Here is a 15,863-nt window from a genome sequence, read left to right on the forward strand (position 1 = left end):
GTACATACAATCTAGGAAGTCGGACACCCGGTCCATTTTCTTTTGCCCCCCACCCCACACCCAGTTCGGTGTGCTTTCCCAAGTTGTAACAAACGCGTGCTGATCAGCGAAAAGGCGATGACCCAGTGTAATGTGTAAGCGGTCTAATGAGACTGTCGCAAAGCATAAAGGGGAGATGCCCTGAGTGTGACAATTTCGGCAGGTCCTCCATTGAGGATCCCGCGCAAATTGGTCACTACTGGATCAGCTTGGTAAAGAACACTAGTTTCAGGCGATGTACCTTAGGCCTTGCCCTTTGGCCCCCTCCCGGCTTGGCCTGAGAAACGTTCCGTTCCCGTCTCCTTCGCCCGGCGACGTTCATTCCGCTTCCAGAGCCTCGCACCGAAATGAACGACGAGATTTGGTGAGATGAGAGAGGTAAGGACACTCTCACAGATCGCTCACTCTTTTGTGCAGGCTATGAACTTCCCTGGTCTTGATGCTTTACTTGTTACTCCAGCTTTCTATGGCTCCCCGTCAGCTCGAAATTATACATAGAAGGTCGCTCGGTAGCAGCCACAAAGATAAGTTCACCGGTCTCTAGTTTTAAGACTTGAAGATACAGATCAGAACAGTTCCGAGGATGGATGCTGACCGGGTTTGGGATATCATAGGACGGGACTTATTCGCAAGGCGGCGACGAGTGAGCCCTTTCACCAGCCTCATCACTGGGATGCTCAGGACGCTCGATTGTGGCCACACTGTCGACGTCCTGAGTCCAATACCTCTCTCTTTCGTCGAGGGTTAATATACTCTTGTCCGAGACAGCCTGGAAGTTCGGTCTTCTGTCGTCGGGCGGAGACGATTCCGTGGGGTGTGGGACATCTGGCATGATACCTGTATGCGGCTTCTTTTCTACCAATGCCAGTACTTTTCGAAGCTCGTTCGGTCATGAACGTGGGTTTTAATTGTTCGCTGAGGATATGAGTGACGCTAGGAGAATCGGGATTTCGGTGAAAGTTTCCCTGTATGTGCCCCGAAAACAAGAGGACTCTGCCTAGGACGCACATGATGATTTAGAAAGGTTGGCTGTCTTATTGACTTGAAAGCAAGGTGACACCACGCGCCAGCCCTGTGCGAAACGGTCCAACTAATGCAAGCCCGAAGTTGAAGGTAACATTGAGGCCATGGTTCTAGGCATGGGCAGACCAGGGACTGACTGTAACCTCGCTGACACTTGTGGCACTTAACGATGACCGACTAGGGACTGGCCAAACTATGTGTAGTCGGGCTATGTTGCCTGCCCGCATCGCACAGAATTTGGGGCTTGATTCCCTGACACGAGTTGTCGGATGGTCAAGAGACGGGTGACTTCGTCCATGGCACCGAAACAAATAGATATCATTAAGCAAGAAAACAATGAGCCCATAAAACAATACAAGCTATCTAAATCCGGCCGTCCAACCTCTTCTCGCATGGTACAGATGAACTCAGTATGCTCTTCACACTAGAAGCCGCAAGAGATATTTTCAACAAAACCCTCTGGATCCAGGATTCTTTCAGGATCGATAGTGTTTGACCCTGATAACACCCCTAATGCTCCTGTGATATTCGGCTCCCGCTCGGTCCTTGGCCACACGAACATCTGATACCGATAATCTGCATGATCGATGGTCCGCATGTATGAACGGATTGCTTCCCAGCTCTGATTGCGAAGCCGTCTGAGGTTGCCGAGGGTGCACTCCACACGCGGAAGGAAGAATGGCGAGATGGCGACCGATTCGAACGTGTACTTGTGGACGACCGTAAGGTGCATTTCTAACCAATCGACGGGGTAGGACAGCATGGCAGAGGCATAACGAAAGATATCCTCGGGGTGCGTAAGCGGAGATAGGATGCTGGGCCCATTCCAGATCAGAAATTCGGGGTCATCATAACAAGAGGACAGGTAGCAGTCAACGGCCACGGTCTCATATACGTAGGGTAGCTCTTCGTAGCTGCACTGCAAGTTGATCGTCTCCATGTCAGGCAACTATTCGGCTCCTTCGATAATGGTGTGTGTATGTGATGATGAAATTTCACAGACAGCGTGCCTTCTGGATCTGCGCCCCGTAGGGCCTCCCAATAAGTAGGTGTAGACTTGGTGGGTTCAGAGTCTGAACATACGCTCTTATATGATTTAAATCGCACGTGTAGACAGTTCTCGCGTGAAAAGGCCCTGAACTCGGCATCGAGAGAAAGTTGGATAGACGGGAGAATTGGCTGTCGTCCACAGGCCATTTGTAGTGTCTTGAACTGTCGTGCTGGAAGAATCCGCTCTGATAGCAGTATGAATTTCTTTCCTTGTCCCTTGAAAAGCTGAGTTAGGACAGCGGGCCAAGTGTGATGGAACGTGAGTCAAACTATGCCGAACCCTGGGGAATCAGCTGGGCAAAATGAAGGGGTATGAGAGACCAGCTGGGAAATCACCGTAAGCAGAGTTTTCTGCCGCGGTTATCTCCAACTACCCATCTACCCATCACGGGCAGATTCCAGATCGACGACCTGCCGAAAGGATAACTCTGATGATGCTACTGTAGTAGACGGCACGGTATTTGCCAACCTGACCTCAAACCCCTAATATTGCCTCGATACCTTCAAAGGCACAGTCGCCAAGCGATGAACCCTAGGAAATGAGATGGAGCTGCTCTGTGGGAGCGACGTCGTCGGTTCCAGACAGCGCCGTCAACGAATGGGTGGTTCGGCTCATTGAGACAATATGAACTGGCCGTATGGCAGTCTAGTCGGCAATTCGACCCCAGTAGGGCGCGCACGAACAGTGACCCGACAGAGCTCCGGTCGGGTGTTCCATGTGCATGCGCTATTGCATGCTCTAAAGCCGCAAATCGCACGCGAACGAATGCTCGTGCAACGTTACACGCAACGACTTACCTGAGCAGAGCAGTGTCAAGCAGTCAAGAGTGAGGTCTATGGCAGTCGTCTAATAAGGCAGCCACCCATATCCCCTACCAGTCAACGTAAGAGGTCAGATTGGCCTATTCATACGGAAATGAGAGGGGCGGAGGCATTGTCTCTGAGGGAGCGAAAGTCGGATCTGGCAGATGGGAGATGTCAGATTATAAGGATTTCCATGTCGTCGGCTTCGGGCCACCGGTACAGCTCGATGCTACATATTCTCATTATTGATGGTCGGCACTTGCCCTCCTCCTGCACTATTCGAACTTTCCACACTTTCAGGCCGGTCAGGCATAAAAATTTTGAGGCGCCGCACAAACATCTATAGAAAAATGAATGGCTTCCAGCCAACTCCTCTCAGAAAATAGTAACCTAACACCTTTTATCATGTTATATGACTCTTTGGCTCGTTTTATAGTTGCTATACAACGTGCTAACAAATAGTTGAAAGATCATCACATTGATTGCTACTATGCCGTTCTACAGAAGCACCGCTTGAACTCAAACCAGCTGTGTGCAGGCAAACCAGTACTGTTACAAATTCCACTTTACATTTATCTCCAGATAATAAGATGCTGAGATAATACAAATACCAAACATTGGATTACCAAGGGACATGTCTTAGACCAACAGCTAATTTCAATTCTTGACCCTCATCATTTATGCGGACACAACAGGAGACCTGTTTCTATGCTTCTGTCACAAGTACGAGACCATGTACTGTTGAAGCTCTGGTTCAAGTAATGCTTACTATCCTATTGTCACCTCCGTTTCCTCTTCTCTGCCTTTCGCAAGCTAGGTTGTAAGAGTGCTGACAGACCCTCTATGTGTCGGGTAAGCTGTTCATACTCTACAGTCGATTGTTTCCCTTTTCTTCTCAGTAGGTTCCGGGAATTTCGAGCTTCCCGAAGAGAAGCAGCCAAATCCGACGCTTCAGTAATGAAGTTGACATACGGTGTTTTGCTGTTTGAGGTCCTGGTCGTTCGTGATGGACGTTGTCTTGTGACGTCTGTGGGAATGCCGGTTTAGTAAATTGCATACGCAGGACACAAGATCAGACAGCAACGTACGCGTATCTTGAGAACGGCAGCTCACATAGTCCGGCGATGACCCGGTCATTTGCCTATCATGCACTGAAAAATCACCTGAAGTAGACTCGTAGTGCCGCGGGTCGTGTCGGTCCTGAGCCTCCATCTCTGCCAGTTCGGCCTCTATCCAAGACACGGACGGGGTGGGATTCACCAACCGTGTGGGTTCGCTGAAGAGCGTAAGAAAGTCGCTTTCATCGCAGGGGGAGCCGTACACACACTCCAACATTGCTCCAGTGACCAGTATGGGTATGCCAGCAAAAGTGCCTATAGCGAAGAAAGAGGTGGTCTGTGAAGGATGTGCCTTGGTGGTAGCCCGAGCATTAGAGGTGGTGTTACCACTAGAAATAGGCGACCGTGTCTAATATCCGAGGCGAGCCCAAGTCTCTGTGGCGGTCGGTTTAAGACTTGGCAAACTATGCCCTCCCTTTTCGAAGGCGTGACCAGTGCAGCAGCTCCGAAGAAGTGGAGCCATGGGGTTCGTTCGTAGACCATCAGAAATAGAAATGGTTCCGGAACAGCACACAATCATTTAGAAAAGAGCAAGTAAATCAGTATCGGCGGTGGTGTTGTACTCTGGCAAGCCATAGTGGGGTGGCGGTTTGAATAATTTTGGCAATTGCATTTCCCTATCTCTATGGAGAGCGGTTGGCCCTGTGCGACGGTAAGTATTATAGATGTATATACACTGAGAGACCAGAAGGTTATATGCGTTATCGATAAGGTACGACAGCATCTCTTAGCACTAGCTCGTATGGGTATTTTTCTTGTAGTGTATCTCTAGCGCAATCGGCTCCAGCTTCGCACAATGGACTGCTCCAAGCGGGCAATGCTGAAGGAAAAGTTTGGTTTATCTCCGACCTCTGCAACCTCGAAAGACCGGTTACCGCTCAGGTCAGTATTCTCTACCAACCTACGTATGCTCCAATAGCTACTTCTCGACATCATCCGGTTTCAATAACCCTATATTTCGTGGTGCCCTTAAGTCACCTTCGTGGTCGTTGTTGGTGGCGAAAGGCTATCCATATAACCCCATAAGATAGAGAACGGTTCCCTGTTCCTATGACAATTGGCAGGGATATTGGAAGCGATGTTTCCCTGAAGAATAACTCGTTGGCTCCCAGGAGCTTCGGCCGTCTGTCACGGGAGATCTGCTGCTCTTAACCTCTGGGCTATGCCTGCTTGAATGGTCGATCTGAGTCAGTCACCTGCGTGAAGATGGGCGCTATTGCCATAGGCCCAAATATGGTCCCCTAGCATCCCGCCTAGGAAGCTATTGCTCAATATCCACACACTAATTTCTCCCACATACATGAACAATACAAGGCAGCCAGATATGGCTATGTACAAGGCCATCGCGTCCGAGGCAATCGCACACGAATGAGAGATTTATAATGATACAAAAGGCCGCCGAAATCATATCTTCTATCTCCAAACCTGCAGTCCCAGCCAACTACTTTCCTTCGATAGGCCAATTCCTACAAAAATTATAAATCTCATACGGAAGAGACAGTGGCAGTGAAGCAGACCGACTATTGGCAGCATCGATTCCAGGGGCTGCCGGTTGGGAAACAAAGCAAGCAGAGTCAGGTTTCCCCGGTTGCCCCGTGGCGACAGGCAAACAAGCCTGGGTGCCTTTGGAGTTATGCTCGGCAGAGGTCGTCTGGGAATAGGACGTCCACTGCTCCCATATCGAAACGGCACTGCCCAGTGGCATAAAGCCAGTTGGGCTCAAGGAACAGCTCTGGATGAGGTTTCCCTCTTCCGTAGGAAAAGTTCCTATCGAACGTTCACAAGCGCGATTATTATCCACCGAAGGGGCCCAAGCGGCAGGCTGTGAATTCTGGCCAAGGTTGGAGAACGCCTTTGAACGCAATGTCACCTCCTGAGAATGGCCTTTTGCGGTCCGCGGCTTTCCTCGCTTGCTTGACAGCGAAAAGCGATATCCCGGATGCGCCCTGGCGTGGTTCTGTTTCTCCATCTCCGCGAGTGTCTTGTATTTCTCCCGAATGTGAGGAGCTTCCATCTTCCAGCTCTGTCCGCTGAGTCTGGAAATGGTCTGATGATCATTCCGGCCAAGCCAGTGTTTTACTCGATCATTGTACGCCAGCCGGTACAGTATGAATGAGTTAAGTGGGCGTGGGATTCTTTGATGCTGTTGCCGTGCCTCGTGGCGGCGCGTCGCGACCGGGCGGTGCACCCAGGCGTACATGTCTCTAACCGGGATGTCCTGCATGCCGTCGTTCAGTTCACTTAAGGGACATGGTAGACATGGGTTTTCACTCCCTGTTGCTGCATATTTGGCTTGGCCATCCCTTATCTGGGCTTCGAAGCAACTCGACTTTAGAAGTCCAGTCCTCCGGCACAGAGTTTCCGGCTTCGTGTGATCTGCGTTATTGCCTTCTTCCGGTATCAGCTTGTCCTCATGCGCTTGGGTGCTGTCATGGATCTACTGAGATTAGCAGAAGGCCAGCAGGTACACCTGGATCCCAGCTGAGGCGGAGTGGGAACGCTTCTCACCGGCTGTGGAACAGAGTAGTATGGGTCATTGGCCGCAAAATCTAGCACAGGGACAGGCTGATCGAAGCTCTAAGACGGTCAGAGTGTGATAGCTTTGCAGCATCTAGTTCAGAAATGGGTGTGCGCGCTTACCACAGCGAGTTTCCCAGAAGCTTGAGGAAGACCATCGGAGATGCACGGAAGGTGCTGTCGGAGACCCTCGCAACAGGTACCAGGCATAAACCAAGACTGGAAATATGGCGGTGGTGGTTCAGACATCGGACCTCCTGGTGTGTCTTGGAGAAACACGGACGCCTCGGTTCCAATTTCAGTTGGCTTAGTTGTGACGACAGATGATTGTGACATGCTTCCACAAGGCTAAGCGGGTAGAGCCTTCGTCGAATGGCAGGACGATCATTCCAAAGCCAGTAACTAACAAGTGAGGTGGTAAACAAGCGCAATTTGATACTTAGACGGACCCCGATGGCAGCCCCGGGTCTTTATAAAGGCCAGGCATGGATCAGAGGTCTTCCACTCTAACTTGGCCAATGACGCTACAGCTATGGCTTGCGCGTCCGATGTAGATACTGGAATTCTCTCCGATCATGGCTGGTGGGACTTGACCTACTGCCACACGTGGATCCCTGTCCTAGAGATGTACCAGTCACAGCCGACGATGTGTAGGGAGTAGAGTTCCGGATCAGTATACTCGGCCATCGTTAAAGCGACCTATGAGTGGACCCACCGCAAGAGATGAGGTCGCCATTTGTAAGCAGCCGAATTAGGCAACAAGGTTATATTGGGCGTCTTCGGTGGCCCAACTGAGGCATGCCGAACAGCAGCTCCACGACTATTAATCTCCAGCATCCTCTAATCCGAGCCCCCTGCAACGATCCTCAGTCCAGGATATTCTTGCCTAGTTGAAATGCCAATATAGGGAGATATGGCGGAACAGGTTCCAGCTGAAACCAAGTGGGCTCCGAAAGCCATCAGTCACTCGCCCTCAAGGTAGGGCTCTCGGAAAAAGCATCCCCCATATTTGAGACCCCGGAAAGTTCAATCCGATCGATAGTCTCAGTGAATCACCGAAACCGCATGGGATGCACGAGTTCACGGTACACACCTCCCTCCCTTGTTTTTGGTCCCAGATAATCAAGGTTTGATAGATTGTCCCGGGAGATTGGTAACCAATTATCGATAAGCATTTCCTAGCCTTAGGAGGCCCATACGCGTGTCCTGTCAAGGCCTATTGAATATAGAAGAGATGTGGAAGACCACGACGAGCAGTTAGTACAGGAAAGCTTGGCGCAAGAACAGCCTATTCCCAAGGGCAGAATCTGGAGGACAAGCAATTGGAGCGACCCAGAACATGAGCACTTTGGGCAATCGCGGACTGATCTTTCGAAGGCCGCCGGAGCTCTGCCGCCCCAAAAGGACACGCGTGTTGAGACTACGGCGCGATGATTTGAAATTCGCTACCGTAGCACTGGGACAGCACCGAACGCCAACGCGTCGCCATGCGATCGTAATTGAGCGAAATCCATCGTGCACCCTAGACTTATACTAGTCGCAGTAGACCAAACCTTAACAAATGAAACCCGGTGGTCTCGATCTCCTTGTGCTGTCGCTGGAGCAGTCCGTGGATCGTGTCACAGGCTGCTTGCCATCGCGATCTACGGCTCTCTCTTCTTTGTCGAAGGATCGTCCGGATGTGATCAAAGATAGCCAATGATCCTCTACATCAAATACTCTCCATCTAGTGCCTCAATGGCTTTCTTGCTAGAAGGAGGACTTTGGCTTACCTTGACGGCGGGGCCAGTCAAGTTCCGTAACCCTGTCACCTGAAAGCTATCCGGGATGTGGTATTCCGGACGGAGAGGCTGTGGACCTCTCCCACGACCGCCGAGGGGTGACCTTTACTAAAATGAAAAGGGACATCGGCCTGTCGATCTTGGTAGTACGCTATAACGCGGGCCAGACAAGAAGCGTAGAAGGATCGGGTTACATTAGTCACAGAGTTAAGTGTGAGCGTTGCATCGACCTGGAACTGTGGGGAGGCTACAGTAGACCTGCCTGGTGACTGCGTCCTTCCTGTGAGACGTGAAAATTTAGCGTCTCTGACGCCTTGACCGTCTGTGTTCGCTGGGGATCAGCCGCCGCCTCAGTCGGGATACGACCCCAGCGGTGGTTGGTAAAACGGAGAGCTAGCTCCACTCGAAAAAAGGCCTTTATCCATTTGTCGATGGGTAGGAGCTTTCAAGGCAATTGTTCAACGCTCTTGGCCTGCGCGGGACGCGGGCACATTGGTGTTCCACGATGACAATCATAAAGCCACCGTGTAGGCTGGTGAATGCGCTAGCGATCGAGAATAGCTCTAAGATCTATGTACAGGATGGCTATGTTAAAATAGGCCCGACATGCCCGAGAATTGCTCGATTTACTCGGATACAGAGATACAGGTTGTGGTAGGTATATTGACCCGATTGGTCAGCATTATAACTATGCTTTCGAATCCACGCTCCTGAACGGATTTTCCTGCGCGGTCAATGGAAAGTAGTCTTCAAAAATGAATTAAACAACATGTATCCTGTTTTTCACTGGTAAGCTCCCCGGGTTCAAATTTAAGTATAATATATTGACTTATCGAGGCGTGTGCGTTAACCATCACGGATATCGTGCGTAGAAGAGGGAACTCGTGCAAGACGGATAGCTGCCCATTGTTCAGTTTTCGACACCGCCGGGTACGATGGCGACGTTCATAATTTCTAATATCACAGGGCCCAAAAATCACCGGGAAGGACAATGGCAGGCGGGTAAAAAAGAATGCAATATAACATGCTGGGAGAAGCGCCGCCACAGATGGGCCGTAGGAAATCATTTGCTGGTGTACCTCTGTACACCTGAGCTCATGTAGGCCTACCCTTTCTGCCAAGATACAATAGTGTCACCGCTGCGGGAAAAGCGGCTAGAAGGTGAAAAAGACTCAGGTTGGGAGAAACATGATTTTAGGATGAATAAGAGAGGATGAATAAGAGTTTCTTGGTCTCGCCATTGACAACTTTATATCTCTAGTCATCTAGTCGTCGAATCCCCAGCGGTCTATCTCCTTACTGATGGAACCCATTTCAGCCGATTACTTCCCGTGTTTCTTCACACGATGGAAAGCAGACATCGGAGAAAGTTAGCTTCTGTCATTTCATATTGTCTGAGACCGTAGAGTGACCCACCACAATCCACTCAGACCCTTTGCATTAAGCAGACCCTTTGCATTAAGAGGAAATTGAGAACGAGAACGCCCCTAAATAGATGTTCTAAGTTGGGTAAGTTGCGTTCTCTCCGAGAAAAAAGGTTGGCGGTAGACTTCGGCCGGGCAATTGAGTGAACATTGTTCTGCAGTACGAGAATAGCGGCTCCAGAAACCGGACGCCATTTTCACCGTCGTATTATATTACATGAGTTATAGGTGAACTACAAGTTTATTAGTAAGTAGTTCATTATCATTAATAATAGGGTTGATTGTCCATCATGTATGCATAAAATGTATCGGATTCTCTTTTTACATAAAAATTTCATATCTGCAATTAAATAAAAGAAAGATTAGTAGCTCCCTGCGGAAGGGGGAGCGCCCAACTGCTCGAAGCCACCGCACTGAGAATATCATTATATTTTGGAACTCAAAGGCTTTAGATTAAGTTTTAGTTATTGTCCTCGAAGGTACTTTTAGAAGGCACTACCGTGCTAACAAGAAAGAGGTATTACGCAAACAGATCGATGGACAGAACACCCTCCATTAGTTCCTCACCAACAGTTACCCGCAAAGAAAATAACATTTTGCGGGATCTTCGACAGACGGCAATTGTGGCGTGTGTAGAAAAAGATAAACAGACTCACCCAATCGAACAATTCTAATCAACAAAGCGGGTCGAGTAACATCACGAAAAATTTGCATGGAGTACCCACTAACAAGGGAGAGCGTTGAAGTCCACAAAGGTTACGTACCGTAAGTACTTCCTTCCAACGCGTCGAGGCTTGCCTCATGCAATCAGTCTTTGCCCGGAAATCTGTGATCACCATATTCGTGTAATATAATATCGTTATTTATGTGAAAAGCTGCATGAGATCCGGATGTTGAATGATGCGAGAAGAGAAGTTCGTAATGCACATCTCGTCTTCCTCACTGAGGCTTAGAGAAATGGAGAGAATCTCTGTGGATGTTGCCGTTGACTACGCAGAGGCCTTTCAACTGGAACGATCTTGGTCAATGGAGACCAGGATCCATGATGTTCCAGGTAAGTATGAAAATGGTGCGATGTTAATGCTGCTAACTAGATTAGTCGGCTGCCGTGTTCTCGGTCAAACAAAGGTTGACGGATGGTGCCTGATCTGGTAGCCTCCTTTGTTAAGCATGATTCCGAACTTCTTATTTGGCCTGGATTTCCTGTCAGCTGCAACGGAAACTGACGCTGACAGATCAATCCACCCGTATCCGCATGATGGACTTGACCAAAAGGATGCACATACTAGGACGGAACCTATACCACCCGGTGTCATCAATACCCGAGTGTGGCTTGATTAGACTCAAACCAAATTTGGCTCGCACGATCGCTACCGTTAGTTCTCTCCACTGACCTTACGCTAGAGTCTCAGTGCTGGGTGAAGGAATTGTTTCCGTCTACAGGACCTGAAACAGACCTTAACATTAAGTCCCCGAAGCCTTGACCAAGGAGTTCATGGATGCACCTTACCATGATGGGCAGGAATCTAGGAGGAGTATTGTTCTGGGACTTGTGACATTAGCAGACAAAGCATGAAATATCCGTCTAAGGAGGCGGCATGCAGAAGCGCTGCTGAGAAAGAATCCGCTTCTTTGTTCCAACCCTTGTCACCAGTAGTCCAGCATCTCAAGAGAAGCAGTGCTATCTAAAGGCTCTTACGTCTGGCTTCCGGGCTTGGTTGCACTGTTCTAGACGAGTTTGGGGTTTGGGACAATGCACACTCAATGCCTCTTTCTATAGACTATTGGTTGTAAAGGGCCTTCTTCATGGGGCGTCTCAGATGCCCTGGAGCTGAAGGATCTGTCCCCATGATTATGCTGCTCTCAATTGACGTATACCGAAAAAGGCCAACTTGGGGTTTAATCGATATAAGATGTTGGAAATGTTAGGCAGAGGAATGTTGGGCTGAGGGTTGCTTGATATCTAGGGTAGGTGGCTTGAGGATGCCAAGGAGCAATGATGCATTAGTAACGCGATGTAACTAGAGGTGGTATTACCTGGTTTGACCTTGAGCTGAGTAACAATGGAACCGCCCGTAAAGATCGGGGCCGTAACTCTTATCCTATCTCCACAGGCTAGGCTGTATCTGTAGAATGACACTCCATATGGAGGAAGAGTATATCGAAGAGGTTTAGCGTGCCTAATCCCCAGGGCTAGCGCTTCTGCAATTTCTCATCAATCGCAGGATAGACCTTTGTGGTCCTGATCGTAGTTTCCATTTGACCCCTGGATTTGCAAGGCTTTCAACGTTGAGCTCTTCTGGAATCTGAGGATGCGCTTATTGATTCATCATCTGACGACAGCAGACAAGCGCCGACTGGATGGTCCAACTTGTAGACACGGAGTTCCGACATCTCACGGGTCTGTGACAAGGAGGGTTAATAAGGGCTGAATGTGGAGCATGTCCTGAGGTCTTTGTGGAAGCACAAGGCTGGGGCTAACTCATGGAAAGACCGAATGGACCGCGCTTCCGCTTCTCGGTATCTGACTGTGGCTCATTCACGACGTCACGCCAGAGGTTGCCCCATGAAAGACGCGTATATAAGATCTGAGTAGTCGGGCGGTCAGCACCTCCAAGCAACTTTTTAGTACATATATTCTATTCAACCCGTATAGCTCTTGGCTAGAGATTTGTAGAGGATCTCGTCACGGAGTTACTATTTTGGTAGAGAAGAGGGAGATTGTTATTTGAGCCGGGAGAATCAAGTTCATCTATCGCTGAACTCGTGCTGAATACCTACGTTTTATTTCCTACCGTATCCCAGTTCGTGCCTCGCACTTGTCAGATCGGAATCATGACTCTCCTACATAAAGTCCGATCGATATTCTTGGCTACTTCTGCAGCCTCCGCATTGGCCACCGAATCCGACGGCATTGCTGCAAATGGACTTCAAAATATCCACGTATATGCGACATCCGCTATTCAGATAACAAAAGGCTTATTCGATACAGGACTCACCTTGCCGCACCCCCTGCTTTGTGCTGTCGGTCCCTTACGCGAAGTGCGCAAACCGAGGAGGCCGCGACGCCTCGACTCCCCCTCCCTCGCCTAATCCTGCGGCTAGCCCTTGGGAGATTGTTGAACAGATTGGTGCTAATGCTCAACCGTGTTATCATGTGCAACGCCAGCTTCGTTGCCCCATGGTTGGGGAAATCACTGGGAGCGAGTTGTGGTTTGAGGTCTACAAAATCTCTGAAGCAGAGTTGGTGAAGCTGGAGTCTGGAAGACACTTGTTACATGTATGGAAGACTGCTGCAGCGGATATTGACAAATAGAATCTGAAGCTCAGGAAAGGTTCCAGGAGCGATCTGATTGCTCGGCTTTCCTCAAGCAATTGATGAAAGTCTGCACTCAATTAGTGCGTAATTGATATGCCAAAGGGATGAAGGAAAGGTGTTATTGTCGCTCTGCAAGTCACATGTATCAAGGAAATCCACAAAATCAACATCCACATTGACCTGTCGTTTCATTAAAACCGAAATAAAAACGCCGTCGGGCATCCATATGCTCCTAGTGTACAAAAGTGTACAAAGGTTGTCCTGTTCAATATCCTTTATCACACGTCGATATACATTACCACGATTCATCATAGCTAATATTCTTTTCGCTGTCCAATAATTATGGTATTTTTGATTCTGTTAGCACTCTATATTATCATATGTCTATGTTGGTTTCGTGAACTGCTTGTCTATACTGGCATCATCTTAGCCATTCTATGGTTTCTCTTATTCCTGAGAATGCTCTACCAACGGAACTGGAGACGAGGTTCTGTCGAGGGACTATCTGTCCTTCCACTATACAGAAGGTATAGACTTCTTTTGTTTCTACTATCTCAATAGATAAGCTAATCAGAGGAAGAGTCTAGTCCCCTGAGACCATGACTGCTTAATGGGCATCAACTTTTACAGGAGGTTGGTCCGACATGCGGAGCTTTGATGCGCCGCGCCTATTGGCGCATGGTAAATTCTCTATAGCTTTTTGGCATCTTGCCTGTTGACCCGACTGTATTACATTCCATGGTTCCGTTCCTCACATGATATGCATTGATTTCATGTCCTTGGCTTCTATGAATAATTCCATACCTTATTCGGTTCTTCCCTTTTCTTATGTCCACTCCTGTCCCTCCACCTGACTCATTCTGCCTGCGGTATGCTGGGACAAGACTAGAGACGAAAATGCACTTTCCGGGCGCTGAAGCAATGCACAGACGACGCGCGGGTGCACCGCCTGGAGTTAGGTCCTCCAAGAGATTTGTTTATTTAACACTGTGCTTTCCTATTGCCGAATCCTTACCCTGCCTCTAACAAGTCTGCAATAACAAGTTATCTTTGCGCGCATTCTCTTTGCGTCCAGAATTCTGAAGGCATGGATAGTTGGAAGTCCCATGTCCTCCAACATGATAATGCCCGAAGTAGATTTATTTGTGATAATTGCTAGTCATTCATCAGTAACTTTAGAGCCGCCAATACCATTTAATTACTATTACTAACAATTTCCTCCTATCCACCTGGTTACAACCAGCAAGAAACTTTTGTTTTCCATACCTCGGACAGAAGGGTTGTGCTATGCGAGACCGGAGTAAAACATAGGGACATGGGCATGTTCGGCCGGCTGTTCCCCGAAGTGGGTTAGATCGTACATACCGGTGTGTACATATAATCTAGTCCTCTTCGGGTATGTGCCTGAAATACGCAAGGAAAAACTCTTGTACCAACCCAACATGGTCTGTCGAGACGCTAGCTTTGCCGAAAGCACTTGATCCAGTTTAGCATAGAAAAGTCTAGAACCCTACCGAACTGACTCATTCTATGTCAGTTCACCAGCATCATCAATGGTAACGTGGGCTTGACATGTTGACTTTGGAGGGAAAAATGCATACAAGTGCTTACCTACAAATACGCTACGCAAACCAATTGACGTACATGGTAGCCCACGTTCTTTCGCTGAATTCTCAGGGAAAACTCTCTTTTTAAAGGATTCGAACATATTAGGCTAATCCTCTTCTACAGTAGGTTCTGGGTGAAAGAATATCTCGACGTAGAAAAGAAGCGACGACTCTCTGTATGAGATGCATCGGGTGTCGTAACTTCCAGCTAGATTGGTCATTTTCCGCAATGCTGACGACCTAGCTGAGGTTGTGGGCTGTGAGGCCGCTTCCAGCTGACAGCGTCTGCTTCGGTCTAGTGATTGGCGTTTCAGTTCAAATTTTTTAAAAGGGACAATCGAAATTAAACCATTTTGGGAATAGTATACACGAGTCAAATCTTGAAAAAGGTACAACCTCTCCAAAGAGGGGTACCGCAAAGGAAAATTATCTCCTCCAACACAAACATGGCGCTTGTTCCCCTGAGCACGAGAACAGCACCCCGGGGACAGTTTGGAGTACTTGCCGACGTGCTATTCCCAGTTGATAGTGTGAGTGAAGTGCGCTGCATGCCTGGGTTTGAAACTAACCAGACCTCGAATCAGCTACTATCTCTCCCCATTCGCATACGAATTATATTTTGCTCTATGCTTCTCATAGCACTATCATCTAGTGAACGTGCTATTCGTCAATCAGTGATAAGGAAATTTATTTCACGTACAAGGCGTAATCTACATGGGGAGACTGCAGGGATTGTAGGCAAGGTGTCTCCGTCTGTAACGGACCGGATGGTCCGAAATGGCTGGAAAATTGGTTGGATGGAACAAAGTCCTCCTATACATCTCAGAGGATTTTACTGTGCATTTAGACTAGGGGCTGGAGTGATCCACGGGAGCATCTGTTATAGTAAGTGTGGTCATGGAAGATGTGCAAAGTGCTTGGAAATGGTAAGGAGCAACAGACGAAATTCGAAAAGAGACAGCAATCGCTGGAGCTTACTGCGGTGGGGAGCGTACATGATGAGACATAAGGCTACCCTAAACTAGCACTTTGGTAAGAGTTCCGTCTCGCAGAATTAGCGTATTGCTGGCCTTGAACACTCCGCATTCATCGAGTTTGATTAGCATGGGCACTCGGCCGCACTGTGGCTGGCCCTGTGTCATAAGACAAGGCAACCTGCGAAGTTACTGGCACAGGGCATA

At 48.7% G+C, this 15,863-nt stretch overlaps 4 protein-coding genes across 4 annotated transcripts; 1 reads left to right on the forward strand and 3 right to left on the reverse strand.

Moving 5' to 3' along the window:
• Nucleotides 1-661: 661 nt before the first annotated feature.
• AKAW2_50429A (uncharacterized protein) lies at nucleotides 662-871 on the reverse strand (the record flags this gene model as incomplete). Its single annotated transcript, XM_041690247.1, has 1 exon — nucleotides 662-871. The coding sequence occupies one exon, from the start codon at nucleotides 869-871 to the stop codon at nucleotides 662-664; it is 210 nt and encodes a 69-aa protein (XP_041543850.1).
• Nucleotides 872-1,486: 615 nt separating this feature from the next.
• Nucleotides 1,487-2,002, reverse strand: AKAW2_50430A (uncharacterized protein; the record flags this gene model as incomplete). Its single annotated transcript, XM_041690248.1, has 1 exon — nucleotides 1,487-2,002. One exon carries the CDS (start codon nucleotides 2,000-2,002, stop codon nucleotides 1,487-1,489), a length of 516 nt encoding a protein of 171 aa, XP_041543851.1.
• Nucleotides 2,003-5,475: 3,473 nt separating this feature from the next.
• AKAW2_50431A (HMG-box domain-containing protein) lies at nucleotides 5,476-6,887 on the reverse strand (the record flags this gene model as incomplete). Its single annotated transcript, XM_041690249.1, has 3 exons — nucleotides 5,476-6,471; nucleotides 6,543-6,611; nucleotides 6,675-6,887. The coding sequence occupies 3 exons, from the start codon at nucleotides 6,885-6,887 to the stop codon at nucleotides 5,476-5,478; spliced, it is 1,278 nt and encodes a 425-aa protein (XP_041543852.1).
• A 5,704-nt stretch (nucleotides 6,888-12,591) lies between these two features.
• Nucleotides 12,592-13,072, forward strand: AKAW2_50432S (uncharacterized protein; the record flags this gene model as incomplete). The annotated part of the gene is made up of 2 exons (XM_041690250.1): nucleotides 12,592-12,699; nucleotides 12,749-13,072. 2 exons carry the CDS (start codon nucleotides 12,592-12,594, stop codon nucleotides 13,070-13,072), a joined length of 432 nt encoding a protein of 143 aa, XP_041543853.1.
• Nucleotides 13,073-15,863: the final 2,791 nt, after the last annotated feature.

Source organism: Aspergillus luchuensis, chromosome 5 (genome assembly GCF_016861625.1).
Source record: "Aspergillus luchuensis IFO 4308 DNA, chromosome 5, nearly complete sequence".
NCBI classification, from domain to species: Eukaryota; Fungi; Ascomycota; class Eurotiomycetes; order Eurotiales; family Aspergillaceae; genus Aspergillus; species Aspergillus luchuensis.